Below are 20,999 nucleotides of genomic sequence, written 5' to 3' on the forward strand. Positions count from 1 at the left end.
TGTATAAATGAAGGTAAAGGATAGTAATACAACTTTTTTAAAGTAAGGTTTTGAAAAAATATGAAACTTATCTAACAAATGCTTGAAAGAGATGGAAGACCATGTCTTTTGCTTGAAGCAGCAAACGAGATCTGAGGTAATTGCGGCTAGTGATTTATAGGTAAGGGAGTAGCTTAAGAGTTTTTGGTTGCCACAAGCTTTAGCAAAGGCTGAGTCGGATCAGAGGGATCAAATCCGAACCCATCGGTTGAGAACAAAATGAAAACTGACATGAGATGCAACATTTATCGCACAAAAGCTGCAGCACCAAGAAAATATCAATCTGGGACAGGAATGTGATATAAAGGAACTTGAGAAGAAGGGAGTGTATAATTATCTGGGAATTGATGAAGGACTGACAATAAAACATGAACAAATGAGAACAAGACTCAGTAAAGAATATTTTAGAAGACTAAAACTAATGCTGAAAACAGCCCCGTCATCTAGGAACAAAGTTCAAGATATAAACCAATTTGCTCTTCCTGTTCTAATAGTTCTGGGGAGATTGATTGGCCCCAAAAGGTACTGGATGAGTTGGTCAGGAAAACAAGAAAAATGCTTCACACTTATCAAATGATACATAAAAATCAGTGTATACCAAAATGACATATTCTTTGTTTTGAAGGAAGGATGGGCCTCCTTGAAATTGATCAAATGTACAGATTTGCAATCATGGGACTGCATAAAATCAGCTGACCTCACCAGATCCAAACATAATGAAAGCTTTAAAACATGAGAAGTCTAAGATGGCTTCCCTTTAATAGTTTAGCAGAAGCATATCAGTGTCGAGCAGGAATGGAAATCAAATCAGAAGTAGACAAAAATCACGCAGCAACTGAATGTGCCAAAAAAAAAGAATACAAGGAGAAGGAACAGATGAGAAGACAAGAAATGTGTTTGTTTGTGTCTTTCGGCTTTTCCCGGTTAGGGGTCGCTACAGCAGAACTCCGGTCTGCTAATGATTGGCAGTAGGTTTTTACGTGCCGAGTTGCCGGCCCTGACGCACAACCTTCAACGAAGGTATGCCCATTCACGCACGTGTCCACACAGAAGACGCTCTAACTGAGAATCGAACAGGACAACATCTTACTGTGAGGCGACAACGCTATCGCAGCACCACCACCGCAGTTAAGGCATAAATATTGTGTAAAGTATAGAAAACTCCTGGAACAACCTCATGTTGATCAGGATTTGATACAGGACTGGTTAAGAAGTAAATTTAAACTAAGACGAAAAGTTAATATTGGTGGCCCAGATCAGTGGACTATGTACATGCTGGTTTACAAAGTCCATTGAACACATGGGAGAAACAGACAAATGCAGGTTCTGTAAAACAGAACTGAAAATAGTTGCACATCTTGTTTCTGTATGTGGTACATTAATGGCAGAAGGCCTGTATACTGAAAGGCATAATAATGTGGCAAAACTGTTGCAATGGGGATTGTGCAAACATTACAATACTGAAGTAGCTGAGAAGCATTGGAAATATGAACCACAAAGCATTATAGAGAATGATGAAGTTTATATCACATGGGATCACTCATTACCAACAGTTCAGAAAACAGATGCGAGAAAACCACATATAATAGTCCACGAAAAGAAGGCAAAAGTAGCACTGATCACCGAAATTGCTAAACCCAATGATTACAATGTCTTATGTACATAGAGAAAAAGATACAATGTCATAAAATACCAGGATTTACAGGCAGAAACGAAAGCAATGTGGAAGAAAGATACCTACACAGTTCCAATAGTAGTAGGAGCAATGGGTCTCATAAAAAAATAATTTACAGTCATAGTTAAACATACTACCGATACACATTAATTCCATATGAATTACCGGAGTCAGTTCTGGGCACATTCCAGGTGCTGCGATGCACTTTCGGCTAATATCAAAGATTGAAATAATATTAATTTTATGAAGTATAATAATATCTTGATTTAGGAATGGGATCCATTCCTGTCATAATATTAGAAACCCAAAAGACTTGGAGAAATTAAACCAGAATATTATACTTATAAAGTAGCAGAAAGTATACTAAGAATTAAGCCAACAGACAAATGCAGAAAGGAGATTCTGCCAATAGGGGTGACTGCAATTCAGGGTACACAGACTAGGCAACAGGGGGCTGGAATTTACTGGAGGAACAAAGGTATTGGGACAAATAAATAGAGGGGGAAAAGTAACAGAATGGGAAGGGGTCAAGAAGATATTTGGATTGCAGGCTATAGATTTGCCTTGCCTATCAGGGATTGATATCAGAATACAGACAAAGAAAGGGATAGGGGAATCATAAAAGAAAGACTTGCACTGGTTGAGTTTTTAACTGAAGCAAAAACAGAAGCTGCTGCTATAAAAGGGATAATTAGTAGGGCATATACAATTTTGCAAGATAAATATAGGAATCAACCAGGGGAGGTCAGAAAAGGACAGATTTATTTATTTATTTATTTAACATTCACTTAACAGGAAAGTCTCTCTGGGTCAGGAACCCATTTTCAGCAGAGGCCCAGGGAGAAAAGCCCCAACAGATACATCAAGTTAAGAGAGTTTAGATGACCAAGCTAACAGCAAATATTACAAAACACATTAATAAGAAATGAATACTGAAATAAGTACAAGGAGGTAGCTACAATAATGAATACAAAATATGTACAGTGAGGTAGATGCAATAATATAAAACTGAATTGCAACAATTTTTTAAAGTTTTTTTAATACACACACACTTTATATATATATATATATATATATAGATAGATAGATAGATATATAATACATAGACACACATTTTTTACATATATATATATATATATATATATATATATGTATATATATATATATATATATATATATATATATACACACACACACACACACACACACACACACACACACACACACACACACACAAAGACTAAGGTAAGGAGAGATGGTCAAGCTGAGGGTTAGAATATTGGAAGCAAGAAGATGCTTAGATGGATAGCAGAGTAGGATGGGAAAGTAAGAGTGTAGAACTATGCAAGGTCTCTTAGCTCAATATGTTCGTGGTTAATGGGTGAAATTCATGTTTTAGGGATAGTAAGGAAGGCTGTTACGGAGTGAATGGAGTTCACCTGTTAGGGAAAGAGCAGAGGCAGGTATGATTACATAGAAAATGTTTTTTAGGGTGTGTTTAAAGTAGTTACAGCTCTTAATGGTAGTAATCTTTGTTGGCAGAGAGTTCCAGAGTTTGTCAGTGGCATGAGTATAGGCACTGTCCAGCTCTTTTGTTTGAATGTAGATGGTTAGAAGTTGTTTGTTTTCAGAGCAAAGGGCTCTTGTAGGCATGTAAGGTTTCATGACAGATTTGAGGCCTGAGCATCTATCAGACGTTCATATTTTATGTGCAGAAAACAACTGTACTAGGCTTAGGCGTTGTGTGATTCAAGCCAATTTAGTTCTTTCAGAGTAATAAAGCAATTCACAAAGAAATAATGGGAGGACATATGTATGGCTCCCAAATATGCAACAAAACCTGGAAGATTTAGGATTTTTTCATGGAAGTGTTTGCATAGATACATTTATACTCCAAGCACACTTGAAAGAATTTTTCCTCGGGTAGAAGGCAAATGCTGCAGGTGTAATGGGGAAGAAAGAGGTACCTGGGAGCATTATGTCGTCAAAGAGTTGGCAGACTTTAAAAAATCCCTACAGAGTACTCCATTAGGAATACTGAGTAAGCAAATGAGTTTAACTAAGGATATTTTTCTGAGCTTGGATACAGGATCTGAATTGCCTTGCCATAAGGTCTTGTTAAGTTTAATTCTAACTGCCAAAAAAAGCAATTACTAGAAAATGGAAATCAAAGTCTAAACCAGCTATACTTGAAATAGTGAATGTAAATTATGGGAACAATACATGCAAAAATGGTTTGGTTGTGGAATGAGGTTTAAGAGAAGGCAGTAATTGAACAATTTATGCAATGTCGCTTTGATTATATGGTACAGAATAATTATATGTTATGCACATAATGTTTGCAAATGTAAACTTGTTGATACAATTTAATTACTTTTATATAAAATGTAAGTTTGTCTATGTCACACGTGATAAATTCAAAGGGTATTTAAAAAAAAAATATGCTAGTTGGCAAATTCTAAATAGACATGATAAGAAGGGTCAAGTATATATTGAGAGAGGCTAACCTGTACATATGGTGACAATAACTTATCTAGAATTGATGGCTTTTTCAAAGAAGCTACTATGTAACAGGCTTTATATAGACTTGGCAAGTGGGCATAATTTTTCTCTGATGGTAGGCTTTTATTTTATGACTTTGCCCTACATACTAAATGGTTTATAGGCTTAGTAGTTTCTCGGGGAATAATTTAGTAGGTTTAGCATTGATTAAATATATTTTAAGACTGGTTGCAGTACCACTCAATGGATTTCAAGGCCAACTGCTTTATTAAGCAGTGGAATTACTGTTGCTAATAAGGTCTGTTGAAATTCTTTTTTGCATGCAAAGTGTTCTAACAGAATACCATGGAACAGGGACAGGTGCTGGACAGAGGTTTATGAAGGGTTATAATGACACACAAAATGTTGAGCAACGGACTGTGAATGGCTTAGCCTGATAAATGCATGGGGTCTAGTAGATCTCTGAAGTGTGTACTCCTCCCAGCTGGCCATCCAGTGCTCAAGGCCACTACTCAAACCCAGAATGGTATGGCTGTAGTAAGGGCTCTGCTCCTGTACACCACTCTTCATCTATTACAACACCGATTCAGAGTGTAAACTGCTGTGAATCTTAGCACAGCATTTCGACAGATATAAATAAATGGCAGTTTATTACTTGTAATAGTCTGGAAAATGTTTAAATGCTATTTACATGACAAATCTCAGTATAGCACGCCCATATGGTAAACAAGAATACAAAAATGTTAAAAATTATCTTAAAAACAAGAAAATTCATAACAAAAGTCCAGAATACCAGTTTTAATAATGCCTTCCAGTGCCTGGGCTACAAAAGGCTTCAAAGGAAGGCATTATTAAAAGTGGTTTTCTGGACCTTTGCTATGAATTTTCTTACACATACAGGAATAGTCTGAAATAAGTATATAACGTATGAACATAAAAAAAATCACAAATTATATGCAATGCAACAGGATACAAAGACTAGTCAAAGGCTAAATTTCTAAACAGCAAGTAATCACTGTGCCTAGATCTGCATCATTAAAGAATGCATTACACCTATGCCAGGTTTAATCAAAGTTGTGTGTATGTATGTTTACATGTATTTACACACACACACACACACACATACACACACACACAGTTTTCTTGTCAGACATAGGTTCATAGATTAGTACTAAGCTAACTGCCCTTACAAGCCATTTTAAGCCTAGCCAATCATCCCTTGTGAGACTCAAACCCCACACCTTGTGTTTGTAAGGCAAACACCTTAACCATTAGGCCACCCTCCCGACACAATTAGCCTCTTGAAGATCATGTACAAAGTTTCTTACTATTTCTTTTTGCTGTAATTATGCATAGTTCAGCTGAACTAACTAAAGGAAAAATATTTTAAAAACAAAAAGCCAGTTTTACATAATGGCAGCATAAGTGCAGCAAAAATCAATTAGTAACAAAATGTTTTTGCATGGGATCTTTAAAACAGTGGGTGCCACATACTAAGAAAAAAACTTCATTACTTATGTTCCTACACTTGGCACCAGCAGCATTTATCATTCGTAGTGAGAAAAAACAAACCAGCTGGTCATATTTGATTTCCATACTGTGGCCTAACAAGTTGCAATACTTCAACTGCAGCATATTTTTTGTAATGAAATTTCAACGTACTAATATTAAATCATTAATTTAAATTCTGTTACCAGTATTCAAATGACAAAGCAACTACAGCAGTGTGTCAGAACTACTGCTGCAAAGCAACATATCTGCCTAAATTAATTCTACTATGCCTGAGAAGGCAGTGAAACTGATGAGGTTGTGTCATCATCAGAAGAGCTCCCTGCAGTCCGCAAAATGAATAATATATATTATATTTTATATATATATATATATATATATATATATATATATATATATATATATGTGTGTGTGTGTGTGTGTGTGTGTATATATAAATCTATATTACACACACACATACATATATATATAAATATATATATATTTAAACCAAAGTAGTGGAAAACTGCACGAACCAACCAATAAATCCAAAAAAGTGTAAAAAACGAAGCGTGGAGAAGACCTCAGTTTATAATAAGTCCACAAAAAAAAAAAAAAAAAAAAAAAAAAAAAAAAAAAAACGGATAATGACCAAGTTAAAAGCACACACAAAACACCATGAACGCCTTAAACATCCAACCATGCGTTTTCGTCTTTTTTACTTAGACTTCATCAGATGACCAGAATACTCAAGGAAATCCAGTATTTATGTAGGAACAGTTAAATGAATAGCCTATGGGGAGTTAATTGTCACTTTTAAAAATGCCAATGATTCCACGGCTTAGATCTTAATTAGTTATTTAAAATATTAACCATTAAAATTCCTTGTTTGTTAACACTTAAACTATAAACATGACATTATTATATTTATTGAATCACTTAAAAATTATCTATTGAAATGATAAAATAGTAAATATATCAAAAGCCCAATAAATAAGGTTTAAAATTAATTATAAAATGCTTATAAAGTGCTTGTAAAGTGCAGAGAATCCATATAACAGTGGGAAACCTATGCCATCTGGTGGCTATTATTAGTTTTACAATTCATGTTCCTTCAAAGTTTAGCAAAGTTTAGTATGTATATATATATATATATATATATATATATATATATATATATATATATATTAAAATGGTCCGTATCCATTTTTTTTTTTTGTGGACTTAATAAATTTATAAACTGAGGTCTTCTCCACGCTTCATTTTTTGCACTTTTTTGTATGTGTGTGTATATATATATATATATATATATATATATATATCTATATATCTATATATATATCTATATATATATATATATATATATATATATATATATATATATATATATATATATCTATATATATATATCCGTATATCTAGGTATTATAATATCATACACAAGGGATTTGCAATGAACACAAGCTTGAATAACTAGCCCAGCTCCAAACATTACATCTGCTATACGGCTCCAGTAACCTCAATTTAATGTACGTCTTTGTACGTCTTCCTTTTACAGGTCACCTCTGTAATCCACCTTACCCTGTAAGGCCACCAAACCAGACCTCTGCTCTTGCCCCTAGCCTATTTTCTGACCCTCCACAGTTTTTCTTTTCTGCACTCCATTCTCTTACCTACTTTATCTTAGCATTTACCTTCCCAGTAAGATTGCTAGTTCGCTCACTTTGCTTAACCTTCTTTACTCTAATGAGCAACTGGTTCTCCAGCACCTGAATACTGCTCTACACATTTTTTTTTTCTACTTTATTTCTTGTTCTAGCAGCCAGGTGCAACCTGGCCCAGCCCACTCCATTCACCTTTGCAGCTCACTACGCTCAGGTTCTCTCTGCTCCTCTACCCTACATCACCATTTCCACCTACCCCCCCCACTTCAATTACATTTATTTCATCCCCAACTCCACCCCCTCTCACTCTAATTTATCTCAAATGACTTGCAATCAAAATCCCAGACACAGCCCACCATTCTTCTACACCCCACTCACACTAGGCACCTCCTACTACCAAACCCAATATGACATTCACATTCACTCTACATCAGCTACACGACTATATTACATGCATTACTCTACCCATTAGCTTGATTAACATTAAACACCATTACCTTATTTCATAAATATACACAACCCTAGCATGTCTCCCACCTCTTACACAGTTCTCTTATTCTCTGTAAGTCTCTATTTCTTAATAGACTTAACTGCAACACAGCCAGCCTATCATGTAATCAAACCAACTAGTGCTACATACACACAAACCTCACCATTAGCTAGCTACTCTACCATATACTTATTTACTCGCTTTACTCACAATAGAACCAGACCTAACAGAAAAGTACAGTTTTGTACCTACCATACATGTAGATGTTAGAGTGTTCACCCTGCTGTAGTCATCACACTTGGGTTATCTTGCCGTCAGGCGGTCCTGCAGTCGGCCCAAATTCCAAAGTCTTGGTCCGGCGTCAGTTGCTGTCGCTTCTTCCCTGACGTCAGAGCGCCAGGGGTATACAAGAGGCATCCGACGCCACTTTCTTCAGTTTTTCTTGCCCCAGATGTCAGGTGCCCCCAATAGGTAGGCAAAATATTAATATATATATATATATATATATATATATATACACACACACACACACACACACACACACACACACACACACACACACACATATATATAGCTATATAAAAATAAAACAAAACTCTTAGGCACAAGCAAATACACCACAGAGGTAGTATAAGATAGAGTGGTAGAGATAAGTTCAGCTAGTTCAGAGGGGATAGGGGGAGGGTAACCTGGACTGCAGCAGGGTGAACACTCGAACATCTACATTTATGGTAGGTACAAAACTGTACTATGTTCATCGTGTTACCCTGCTGCAGTCATCACACTTGGGTTGAATCCCAAAGCTAAGGATGGGAGGTGTAGTCAGACAGGGTTAGAAGAAGCTAGTAAGCCCTGCAAAACTACAGTGGCAAAACCAGCTCTAGTCTTAGAGTATAGAGATAAGTGATGGTGTTTGGTGAAGATGTGCACTGAACTCCAAGTAGCAGCTTCCAGAATATCCTTGGTTGGCACTCCCCTGGGAAAGGCTGCTGATGTAGCTGTAGCCCTGGTGGAGTGGGACCTAATGTTAGCAGATACTGGTTTCCCATGATGTATGTAGCAAAAACGTATGCAATGCCCTATCCATTTTGAAATGGTCTGTTTTGAGATCGCTTTTCCTTGCGATCCTGTAGCATAGGCTACAAAAAGCTGGTCAGTTTTTCTGAAAGCCTTAGTTTTATCCAAGTAGTAACGGAACTGCCTGTGAATGTCCAAAGAGTGCAGGAGTCTTTCTCCTTTGTTCTGGGGATTTGGGAAGAAGGTGGGCAAGTGAATGGTTTGGTTTAGGGCCACACTGGATACCATCTTTGGCATAAAGGAAGGATTCGTTCATAGAGGGACTCTGTCTTGATGAAAAATGATGAAAGGTTCCACTGCCATTAGTGCCTGTAGCTCTGAGACTCTTCTAGCTGAGGTTATTGCTAGTAGTAGGGCAATTTTCCATGAAAGAAATTTTAAGTCAGCTGAAAAAGCTGGTTCAAAGGGCGGCAGTGTAAGCTTTTCCAGAACAAAGCTGTGATCCCAAGTAGGTGTTGGAGCTCTCCTAGGCGGTCGTAAGTTCTTAGCCCCTCTGAGAAACTGTCTTAGGAGTGGATGTGAGAATAAAGGAGGATCCGTGCTGTAATGAGCTGAAATTGCTGAGGCATGGATCTTAATAGATGAAAAGGAAAGTCCTTTGTGTAACATCTCAGTTAAATATTGTAGAATCTGAGGGATGTTTGGATCAAAGGGGTTTAGGCCTTTAGCCTGGTTCCAGGCGCAAAGTATTTTCCATTTGTCTGAATAGGTTTTCCTGGTGCTGGGTCTCCTGGCCTCCAGAATGACATCAATAACAGCTTTGGATAAAGGTGTTGGCTGGTTGTTTAGGTAATTTGCCATGCAGCCAGGTTTAAAGTATTGAGCTGGCTGTGTAGAATCTGGTGGTCTCTCTGGGTGAGCAGGTGAGGAATTTGTGGCAAAATCCATGGTGGGCCGTGGGCCATGTTCCTTAAAATTGGGTACCAATGCTGGCGTGGCCAGTCTGGTGCAACGAGCATCATTTGTGGCCTCTCTAATCTGACTTTCAGCAGTACCTTTGCTAGAAGAGGTAGTGGAGGGAAGGCATACACTGTTAATGTTTTCCAACTGAATGAGAGGGCGTCCACTTTCCAAGCTAGTGGATGGAAGGTCCTTGTGCAAAATTTTTTGGCTGTGGGGGCTTGCAAACAGATCTATGTCAGGGCGTCCCCATTTTTGAGCTATCATTACAAATACTTGTGGATCTAGTTTCCATTTGTGTGGATCCATGATGTTTCTGCTTAGGTCGTCTGCCAATGTGTTTTTCTTTCCTGGCAGGAATTGTGCTTGTAATTGAACCTGGTAAGACAGTGCAGTGTTCCACAAGGTCATTGCTTGCCTGCATAGAGGTTAGGAATGTGTGCCCCCCTTGCTTGTTTATTGTTTATGTACCACATGACTGTGGTATTGTCCGTCTTTATTATTCGTTGTCCTGGGCATAGAAGGTCCTTGAAAGCTGTTAGGGCATTCTGTACTGCTAGCATTTCTTTTTGATTGATATGTAGATGCCTCTGATCTGTAGTCCATTTGCCCTGAATGCACTGCTCTGCCATGTGTGCTCCCCAGGCATAGTCCGATGCATCTGTTGTCACAGTTTGCCTGGCTGTGGGTAAGGTGAAAGGCTGACCCTTGGTGAGGTGACATGCCTGTGCCCACCATAGAAACTCTTGTTGAAGGCAGGGAATGAGTGGTACCATTGTTTCCAAGCTGTGGCTGTGCTGAGTCCATACACTTTTCGGGTACCATTGTAATTTCCTCATATGCAGTTTTTCAAATGGTATTAGTAGTATGCAAGATGCCATGAATCCCAAGGCCTGCAGAATTATTCTTGCAGGGAGTTGGGTCTTTGTTGCCATTATTTTGAAATATTGAAACAGCTGTCGTTGCTTGTCTGGGGTAAGATACGCCATCCGGGCCATTGTATTCAAGCTGGCACCCAGGAATATTATGTTTTGTGAGAGCACCAGTTTTGATTTCTTTTCGTTTACTGTGTACCTTAGGAAACTTAGAAGGTGTTTGACAAATGCCAGATGCTTTAAAAGAGCGTCTTTGCTTTCTGCTTGAATAAGGCAGTCGTCCAGGTATGGGTATATTTGAATTCCTCTTTGTCTGCAGTATGCAATTACTGGTGCCAGGCATTTTGTGAAGACCATGGGAGCAGTAGATAAGCCAAAGGGCAGTGCAGAGAATTGATAATGCGTTGAACTTGCAATGAAGCGGAGGTATCTTCTGCAATTTTGTCTGATAGGGACATGCAGGTATGCCTCCTTGAGGTCCAAAGTGACTAGCCAAGCATTCTTGCCCAGCATGGGAAGAAGCTGCTGTAGTGTTAGCATCCTGAATTTTGGTGCTTGCAGACAGGTGTTCAGAATTGAAAGATCCAGAATGGGTCTCCATGTTTTGTCCTTTCTTGGGGCTAGGAAGAGTCTTGAGTAAAATTCTTGTCCTTGCTCCTGTTTAGGTACCTGTTGAATGGCTCTCATGTTCATGAGAGCTGTAATTTGTTTTTGTGCCTCTGCCCATTGATTTGGTGGCAGGTTTGGCATTCCTTTGATTCTTGGTAAGGTATGAAAGTGGAATCTGTATCCTTGAGAGACAATGTTTAGAACCCATTTGTCTTTTGTGATGATGTGCCAGTTGTCTGCAAAAAATGCTAGTTTTCCTCCCAAGGGAGTTGGCAGGAGAGATTTGCTTGGTAGTTTGAGGATGGAGTCATTGTGTTTGTCTTCTGCTAGCTTGAGGCCTGTCTTCTCCTCCTTTCTGGGTAGCAGAACCCCATTGGTGAGGTTTGTAAGGGCCCTGTGACTGACCTCTGCCCCTTGGGCATCTGTATTTGCCCCTCTGTGATCTGTCTGAAGCTGGAAAGGACCAGTTTTTTGATGGCCAATTTCTGCTGAAACGAGGGGGTTGTTACCTGCAAAAAATCCTTGACCGTTTGCATAGACTTTGCCTTATCCTCCATTTTCTTTAAAACCTCTTCTGCTTTGACACCAAATAATACATCCTGCTGTAAAGGTGCATCCAATAATTTTGCTTTAACATGGTCAGGGAGGGTTTGTTCTTTTAACCAAGCATGTCTATGTATGACAGAGCCAGTAACAGCTGCTCTACAAGAAGCTTCCAATGAATCAAAGCCGCATTGTAAAGTATGTTTGCCCACCTGTTCAGCTGCATGCAACAGATCCTGCATTTCTTTGAATTCAGGCAGTTCTGAATGTGTGCTCATTTTTGTTTTAACTGAGACATTAGGAATTGTTGATATTTCAACATGTGAAACTGGCAATTTAATGCTCTCATAGCTACAGTAGCTGAGGTGTATATTTTCTTTCCCCATCTATCTAGGGCTCTAGAATCCCTTTCAGAGGGCATAGGATTTTTAGACATAGAAGCATTTGCTCCCTTGGGACCCTGGGAAATTGTTTCTGGGTCTGCTATAAAATGTTTTACTCCTATATTATCGCCAAAATGTGGAACACTCTCCCAACTTCAATCAGAACAACCAGCAATCCAACGTAAAAAAAAAAAAAAAAAAAAAAAAAAAAAAACTTGAAACAGCACCTTTTCTCCTTATGGCAATATACTTCCACCAATATTTCACATCTCAAAACCTGACCCCCCTCCACTTTTCTTATATTCTACTACTCCACTGTCTATTTCCAACCTACTATCTACATCTTTCTATTAGTCTTACAATTCCACTAAAACTACCTTAAGCCCCCTTTGCAAAAAACCTACTGAACAACACCTTGAAGCAACAGGCTTCAAGTCATTGTCTATACTTACTGTTAATATGCTTTTTCAACAGTATACACTGACATGCTAACACTGCTTGGTAACTAAAACCCACTACATGTGAACAAGACTATCTGTGGCTTTAGTATCCTACACTGCTCTGTATTCATTGTTGAAAGTAAATGTTCCATATACTTGCTTTATTCTGATGCTATTTTCTGTATTCATTTTGACTCTAAATCTTCCATGGACTTGTGTTACACTGACGCTGTCACTACCTATGTTGTATAATTCTAATTATTGTAAATAACTGCACATGTGGAGCTTTTCAGCTGTCACTATTATTTTATTGCAAACTGAATACAAGGAGCTTTTTGCTCTGGGCCTCCACTAATAAAGGGATAATCTTGGCCCAGTGGAAATTCCTGGTAAACAAATGCAAATAAATAAATATCTCTAATCAAATTTTTTTTTACTTTAATCACTGCTCAATTCTCATAAGTGATGTCTGTAGAAAAGTGAAAATAACCATGAAAACATCAGCAAATGTACTCCTTCTAAATGAGTTGTTAGAACCTTACCTCTTCAGGTATTTCCCAGTGAAGTCTCTGTGGTGGAAGAATGGCAGAATCAGCATCTCCCTTGCAATGCCCTTCTGAATTATAACCAAGTTTGAAGCAGTCAGTTGCTAGCACATACTGAAATGTAAAACAGACCGACATGGTTTAGAAACTTTTCATCACAAATGTTAAACCACAATCAAATTCAACAACAAAAAAATAGTGCTGAAGCTGTTAAATGCATTTCTGCTTCTCGCAACATCCTAACAGATGATACAGCTGTGCAAGGTATTCATTGTAGTGGATGGCTTAAGTTCACCTGACACCACAGCACTGGCAGGGTCATACAGATCACTCTGTTAGTAGCCTACCTTTCAATGATTTTACACAAGTAGGCAGTGAGATACAGACTGGAGGGCTATGACTAGCTTCTTAATTAACCTACGGATGCACATTCCAGATCTTTTAAGCTTATGCAATCAAAACATTAAGACACTAAAAGGAAGGTTGCTAACTTCCAAGAATAGCTGGAAATAATGCAACCCCCCCCACACACACACACACACACACACATACAAACTAAAGAGGGTTCTTCCATTTTTGAAGTTAGTTCAACACAAACACCACTAGCTATGCTGGTATCTGATAAAGTTAATTCACTCTCTCTCTAAGTATTGGACACTAACACTAACATATTCAGTCCAAGTCCAGCACAGGGCACAGATAGTGAACCTGAGAAAAAGGTACCATAATCAAAATATCTGTCACTGGGGCATGACTGAGGAAAACACAATCCACATATTAAAAGCGACTACAAAAGGTCTCACGTTGCCATTTTATTTCATTTATTTTGAATTTGTTAACTGGGATAGAACACTGATCCCACTGGAAACCATTTCAGTCTCAGCCCGGGAAAAACACAATAGTTACATGAAATCATACAAAAACAGAATGACAAAATGAAATCTATACATATATTACATACAAAATGAACATCATAGTTGGCTTGAGGGTGCAAAGACAATAAATAAATGACATACATACAGTAACAGAAAAACAATACATACATGCATTATACAGATAGTGGTGTCAGAACTGGAATGCTGAAAGTATTACAATCAAAAACAGAGTCAGGGCAAGTTATGTAGACAGCAGGGAATGAAGACGTTAAGTTATATGACTAGAAAAATAGTAGATGAATTTTTCCTACAGTCTTGAAATGTGCTTTTATTTAAGAACAGAAAATGGATGAGGAATGATCTTGTAAGAGAGATTCCCACAGTTTGGAACCAAGGACTGAAAAAGCATGGGCTGTGCAGCATAGCCTAGTTTGGAGAAGGGACATGAGTGGTTAAGTTATCTAAGGTTGTACATTGATACATCTGGAAGCTTGTGGAGAGAAGTGTCATTCTTGAGACGTTTAAATAGCTGAGAGGCAAGAACAACATTGGCATGTTGTTTCATAGGTAGCAAGTTAGCTTTTTCAATGGTATTCATATAACTCAACCAGTAAACACAGTTTCTCAGTGAAAGGTTAATTCAACTGTCTTGGCCTAGTCATAAATGGGGACAAGACTCACCATACACTAAATTCTTTATCTGACATACCAAGACTAGAGTGACAAGGAATAAATATTTCAGAGTAAAAAAACAATTGAGAATGAGGGACAGAATCTGTAAAACAATAGGGAAACTTGTATACTTTACTCCAGTGTGTGAGGCATATAACTGTGCCATTATGATCTTTCATCACTCTTGTTTTCATAATAGTGGATGTGAACAGTAAGTTATTTGTCATGCATCTCTTGGTCAACAACTACAGCAAAACCAGTTCTATTTATTCCTCCTCCTCTCAGGACTTCACCCGATGGCCCTGCTAATGTCATATAATTAATCCATTCATTCTAGGAGGGTGAAGAGTGAGGTACTCCTGAGCTAGTCCTACAGCCCATTTTGTTCCTGGCCTGGAATACCAGTCTGCCCTCTGCTAAATAGCATGAGCTGAGCAGTATGAAGCCCTGGACTGCAACCTAGCCACTCATTTTGGAAGCAATCCCTTGACTGCTCCTCTGAGCTCTGCCATTGCTGTCCCTCGAGGGAAAGTCTGCTTCTGCAAGCCTAACGCCCCACAACCACACTACATTACCAAACAGGTCAGAGGGGAAAGATCAACAAATTTGCTATATGCAAATGTGGTATTACCGGCAGACTGTGAACAGGATCTTCAACAAATGGCAAGGAACTTTAACGCAAAACTGAAGGTATACAGAAGGGAGATCAGATAATTGTCATGGTAGCAAACAGGGGAAATAAGATGGAGCTGAAAAATGAGCTAGAGAAAATACAGGAAAAGGTTAAGAATCTGGGAAGGGTGAATGAGGAGAATGGAAGTCTGAATGAGGAGATTCAAGCTAGAATCAGAAATGCTGCAGTCAAGTGATACAGCGTTGTCAGGTGTAGTGTGAGAAGAATGCCAAAGATAATGAAAAGCAAGGTGTACAAAACAGTGGTGTGACTAGTAGCACTGTACAGCACAGAAACCTGGGCAGTGAAGGCGCAGCAGCTGAGGAAGCTTGAGGAGATAAGGAAGTTCTTGAGATGGATGGTAGGATGCACACCACAAGACAGAAGAAGGAATAAGGACACCAGAGCACAAGCCAAAAGTGGGCCCAATTACAGAGCAAGTCAAGGAGAACAGATTACAGCACTTCAGTCATGTTCAGGAAAGCAGAAGACACAATTAGGTGAAGAAGGTTCAAGAGAGATGGGAACAAGGCAAGAGGAAATAAGGACATTCAACCAAGGGATGATGGGATTGTTTAAGAAAACACCTGCAATAGTCAGGCATGACAGTCGAAGAAGGTAAGAGAATAGTGCTGAAACTACAGAAATAGTTACCAACTGATGTGACATCTGAAACCCATGTAAACTGGAAAATAGAAGTCGATGAGGATGATGAAAACAATTTTAAACACTGGTTATCTGTGGATATTTTGTTGCGTTACCTTTATGCTACAGCTGTGCCATGATATTGCCTTGATGCTGACTTTTTATCTTCAACAATACAGTATTACATATTGTTGCTGTCTTTTGCTTGATGTCCTCACTGCTTATAACCAATATCAACATTGCTAACAATGGTTTTTACATGCAATTTAACCATAAATCTCTTTGGTTATTCTTGTTGCAGGAGGGCAGCTTCTTATTTGCAACAAGCTAAAATGCATTACAATTGCTGCTTTATATTTCCACCAGCTAGTTAAGTCAGAGTTACTGTTCATACTTAAGGAGGGCAGTCATTGTGTCTTTGTAATTGCTGTTGACAACCAATGGAAACACACAGATATACATGGCATTATGCGACTTTCACTGCTCTGTGTCTCTCTTGGCCCATCACTCATTGTTTTCAGCATGCTGCAGTGCTTTGCTGTGGCAGTTCTTTTCACTACCAGTGAAAAGTTTTTGTACCCACAAAAAGGAGGCGAGTAAGATGCACAATCCTCAGCTATACAGCTCTTTTTCTTCCTACAATTATGACTACTAGTCATTATTTGCATATCAATGGTAATATTTGAAGAATGGTAACTGTGCCTCTAGAAGTGCCACCTCCAAACTTGACTGATTTAATATATTTGTGTAGTACATAATGTTCATAGGTTGGTACTAAGCTATCGGCCCTAGGGCCTATACAAGCCTAGCCATAACAATTCCCTGGCTATTTCTTCCCACAATATTTACTTCCATGGACCCCTGTCTAGCAGGGCAACTGACGTGATTCCCTGGGGTAAATTTCCTACCTCCCATCCAGTCGTCAAGGTTCCTTTTGAAGAGGGCCAAGGAGGCGCTCTGCTTGACATGTATGGGCAAGTCTATTCCAGAGTATGGGGAGTCTCCGAGTCAGGAACCTATCTCTCCAGCATGTTTTGTTCATTGTGATGACAATGTTTAGGTCCCTGGAGCATGTGGCTCTGATGGATTGGGATTTCTTTAAGTGTAGCATGTCCAACAGCTCTGGGTTTGAGATGGCCTTGTATGTTAAGCAGAGATCGCCTCTGAGTAGACGATATGCGACAGAGTATAGCTGGTGTTTTTTCAAGTCGATCAGCATACGGCATCTGCTTTAGGCCTGTGATTCTTTTAGTGAAGCGTTTCTGCTGCCTTTCCAGTTGTTGCAGATGTCTTTTGAGGTACATACCAAACGGGGCGTTGTACTCTATGATGGGTCTAATGAGGGATGAGTACAGTGGGACAATGACCTCCTTTTTTCTGGATGAAAAGCCCTTAGTGATGAGGTGTGCCACATAGAAGGATTTCCTGACTGTTGTGGCAATGTGGTTATCGAAGGTGAGACCACTGTCCACCTGTGTTCTTAAGGTCTCATCACACTTTCGGTGTTTAGTGTACAGCCACCTATGTGGTAATTCATGGGTACATGTTTTTTCCCAAAGGGGATAACAATACACTTCTTGGCACTGAGCTTGAGCCCATGGCTCTGGCACAAAGCATCTGTTTCTGTACGGCCCTTTTTTAGAATATCCACATCATTTGGGGATTCAATAATGGCTCCCAGTTTGCAGTCATCTGCGAACTTTGTTGGCCAGAGTTCCTTAGTGTTGGCCTGTACTTTAGAGAAGTAGATGCCAAAAAGGAGCGGTCCCACGACTGAGCCCTGAGGTACTCCATTTGTTACTTGTCTGGAGCTGGATTTGGAGTCAGCTACTTTTACAGTGTGGGTTATGTCAGTAAGCCAGTTGGCAAGCCATCGAGTGACGTAGGGATTTATGCCCAGCTTAGTAAGTTTATCTATGATTCCAGAGTGAGGGATGATGTTGAAGGCCTTGGCGAGGTCCAGATACGCTGTGTGGACTGCCTTACCCTCGTCCGTGGCTTTGGAGACTGATTCGAAGAAGTCAATCAGGTTAAGAAGACACGATGGGCGGCCCTTCACAAACCCAAACTGGGTGGGGTCCAGTGTTTGAAGGCTGCCAATGTCTTTGTTTCTAAGCTCCATGATAATACGTTCCATGGCCTTGCAGATCAGGCTCGTCAGACTGATGGGAAGGTAGTACGCAGGATCCAAGGTGGATCACCCCCTTGTGGAGTGGGATAATTGTAGCTGTGCGCCACTCAATGGGCTTGAAGCCTGAGGTGAGGCTATGATTAAACATAACACTTAGGTGAGGTGACAGTTCATTTTGTAGTTCATGCAGTACACAGCCCAGGATGTCGTCTGGTCCCATGGATGTTGTATTCTTAGCTTTGGAAAGTGCGTTTTTTAAATGTGTGGCTGTGATTACCAGAATTTGGCAATCTTTCAGTATTGAGATGGGCCCTTTAGGGGGCGAGAGGGGGTGAAGTTGTCACTGAATCGATCTGCCAGGATATTGGCAATGTTCTTGGGATCAGTATATTTAATGCCATTCTGTTGTAGCTCAGAGCAGATCTGAGCACTGCCATTTAGATTCTTGACATAGCTATAGAATGCCTTGTGGTTGTCTTTGGAATCTTTGGCAATTTTATTTTCGTAACTAGCTTTGGAGGATTTTATGAGGGATCTCAGCTTCTTACTGAGGCTGGTAAGGGAGTTTATGTCATCCTGGGATTTTCCTCTTTTCTGCAACAGTTTCTTCCTTGTGTTGTATAGTTTACTTCGACAGGGGACCACCAGATTTGGCTGCCTTTTTTGGGGGGAGAGCGTCTTGGTTCTATCTGGGATGGCACGATTCATGCACGAGTGGATGTGCTCGTACAATACTTTAGTGTAGGATTCGGCAGTCGAACTTTCAGTTTCCATCTGCATGAGTGTCATGATGTCTGTCACTTCTGATTTGAGTAGCATGAAGTTTGCCTTGGAGAAGTTTTTTACAGATGTTTCCTTACTGGGGGGGGGGGGGGTGTGGATGTCAAAGGTGATTAGCCTATGGTCAGATCTAACCAACGAGGGGGTGACCAATGGTGTGGAGCATCGATTTCCCATGTTGATAATAACCTGATCCAGGATATTGGAGCCCCTGGTGGGACTAAGGATTAGTTGATCCAGGGCGCTGGAATTTATGAATTCCAAGAACAGTTGGGCAAAGGTGTTGGTACAGGAGTAGTTTTCCCAGTTAATGGAAGGGTAGTTGAAATCAGCCAGTATTAGGGTGTTTGGTTGTATCTTAATATTTTCTAGTATGTTTAGAAAGGTGTAGTGAGAAGTTTGGGGCATGGTGGGGGATCTGTAGCAAGCAAAAATTTGGATTGCAGTCTTACCTAGTGTTAGTTGCACCTGGAGAATTTTGGATGCATTGTGTTGGGCAACTAGCCTGGAGGTGTCAATATCCTTGGTGAATATGGACACTCCTCCACCTTTAGTGTTTCGGTAATGGTTTGTTGGCTGAAGTGTGGTAAGAGTTGAAGCCTGGTATTGCAGGGGCACTCTCTGGAGCCTTGAACCAGGTCTCAGTTACTGCACAGATATCGATGTTCTCCATTTTTAGAAGTGCCTCGGAAGAGTGCATTTTGAGGTTTAGACTTCAAGCACTGAGTAGCATTACCTTCAGATTTTGCATACTTGTACCTGTTACGGTGGTGGTTTTGTCCTTTGAGCCTCGCCTAAAAAAGGCACTATAGGGGTGGCAAGAGCCTTAGCCAATAACCCGAATCTCAGGGGCGAATGGTGCAGACCATCTCTGGGAAAGCATCGTAATTTGTCGATCATGTCGTCCCAGGCAGACAGATACTGAATCCTCTTTGAAGGACACCAGAAGCTTAGCCAATTGTTGAAGTCAAAAAGGTTGTCCTCATACTGTGGTATCATTCTGGGCGAAGGCAGGATGCTACTTGGGGCTAGGGTCATACCTGCTTGGGCCACGTGATCCAAGAGCTCTTCCATGTCGCTTTTCATGTAGTTCAGGGAGGTACATCAATGCAACTCACTCCAACATGGACAATGACCGAGTCATATTTGTACTTGTTGTGGAGTGACTTGAGTGCATGCGTTATGTGGCGGAACCTGGCACCCGACAGGCAGCTGACTGTAATTTTCTCCTTGTTCAGCCTGGTGAGTGGCACATTAGTCATAGGTGACTCTATAGTCAGGCACACTGAAGTGTTGGGTACGTTGTCTTGCCTTAAGGGCTGTTGTTGGGTGGCACACTGGTGTTGTGAGCTATGTCACACTTTGGTTATGATTGGTGTTTGTTTGCGTTTCAGCTTCAGAGGTCCTTGCTGCTTGGGCAGGTTAATGTTAAGGGCCTTCGCATATGTGGGTTTAGTGTTGCTATGTGTGGGTGTTGGTAGTGAGGGTTTTGAAGGGCTATGTGTTGCCTGAGGTGTAGTTGATTGTCTAGCACAATCTTGGCTGGGGAGAGCTTTGCTTCCAGTTTGGCTATATAAGTGCATCTCTCGCAGGTTGTAGTGTTGGGTGGTACGAGGAGAGGGCTGTCTTGTGTAGATGAGGCAATTGCTGCATTGCCCCAGTATGCCCAGATTCACGAGGTAGACAGGAGAAATCACCGGAAGCTTGCTTTCCCTTACTTTGGCAAGGTATTTTGCAATTATAGGCTGTTTAGTGTCTATGATTAATTTCTCCTTATTAACAAAGAGAGATGAGTGCTTGTATCAGTTTAAGGCTTCCTAGTGCTTTCCAGCAGGTACTAGAGCAAGTGCTAGTCACAGGGACTCCAACCAGAAAGAGTCAAGAATCAATGCACTCTGCTCCTACTCTCACCAGGATCAGAATATAAGCACAGATTCCAAGCTGTCACCTATATAGCAGTTATTAAGCTTTCTGGTGATCAGAAGTCTCCAGG

At 40.0% G+C, this 20,999-nt stretch overlaps 1 protein-coding gene across 4 annotated transcripts in view; it reads right to left on the reverse strand.

The window, feature by feature from the left end:
* CPT1C (carnitine palmitoyltransferase 1C) overlaps positions 1-20,999 on the reverse strand; it is a 1,701,035-nt gene that overhangs the window by 507,031 nt on the left and 1,173,005 nt on the right. For all 4 annotated transcript variants that reach the window (XM_044083414.1, XM_044083412.1, XM_044083411.1 and 1 more), the window contains exon 13: positions 13,228-13,344. In XM_044083414.1, coding sequence (XP_043939349.1) covers positions 13,228-13,344 — 117 coding nt within the window. The remainder of the gene's footprint in view (positions 1-13,227; positions 13,345-20,999) is intronic.

Source organism: Protopterus annectens, chromosome 9.part0, assembly GCF_019279795.1.
Source record: "Protopterus annectens isolate FY-2018-M chromosome 9.part0, PAN1.0, whole genome shotgun sequence".
NCBI classification, from domain to species: Eukaryota; Metazoa; Chordata; order Ceratodontiformes; family Protopteridae; genus Protopterus; species Protopterus annectens.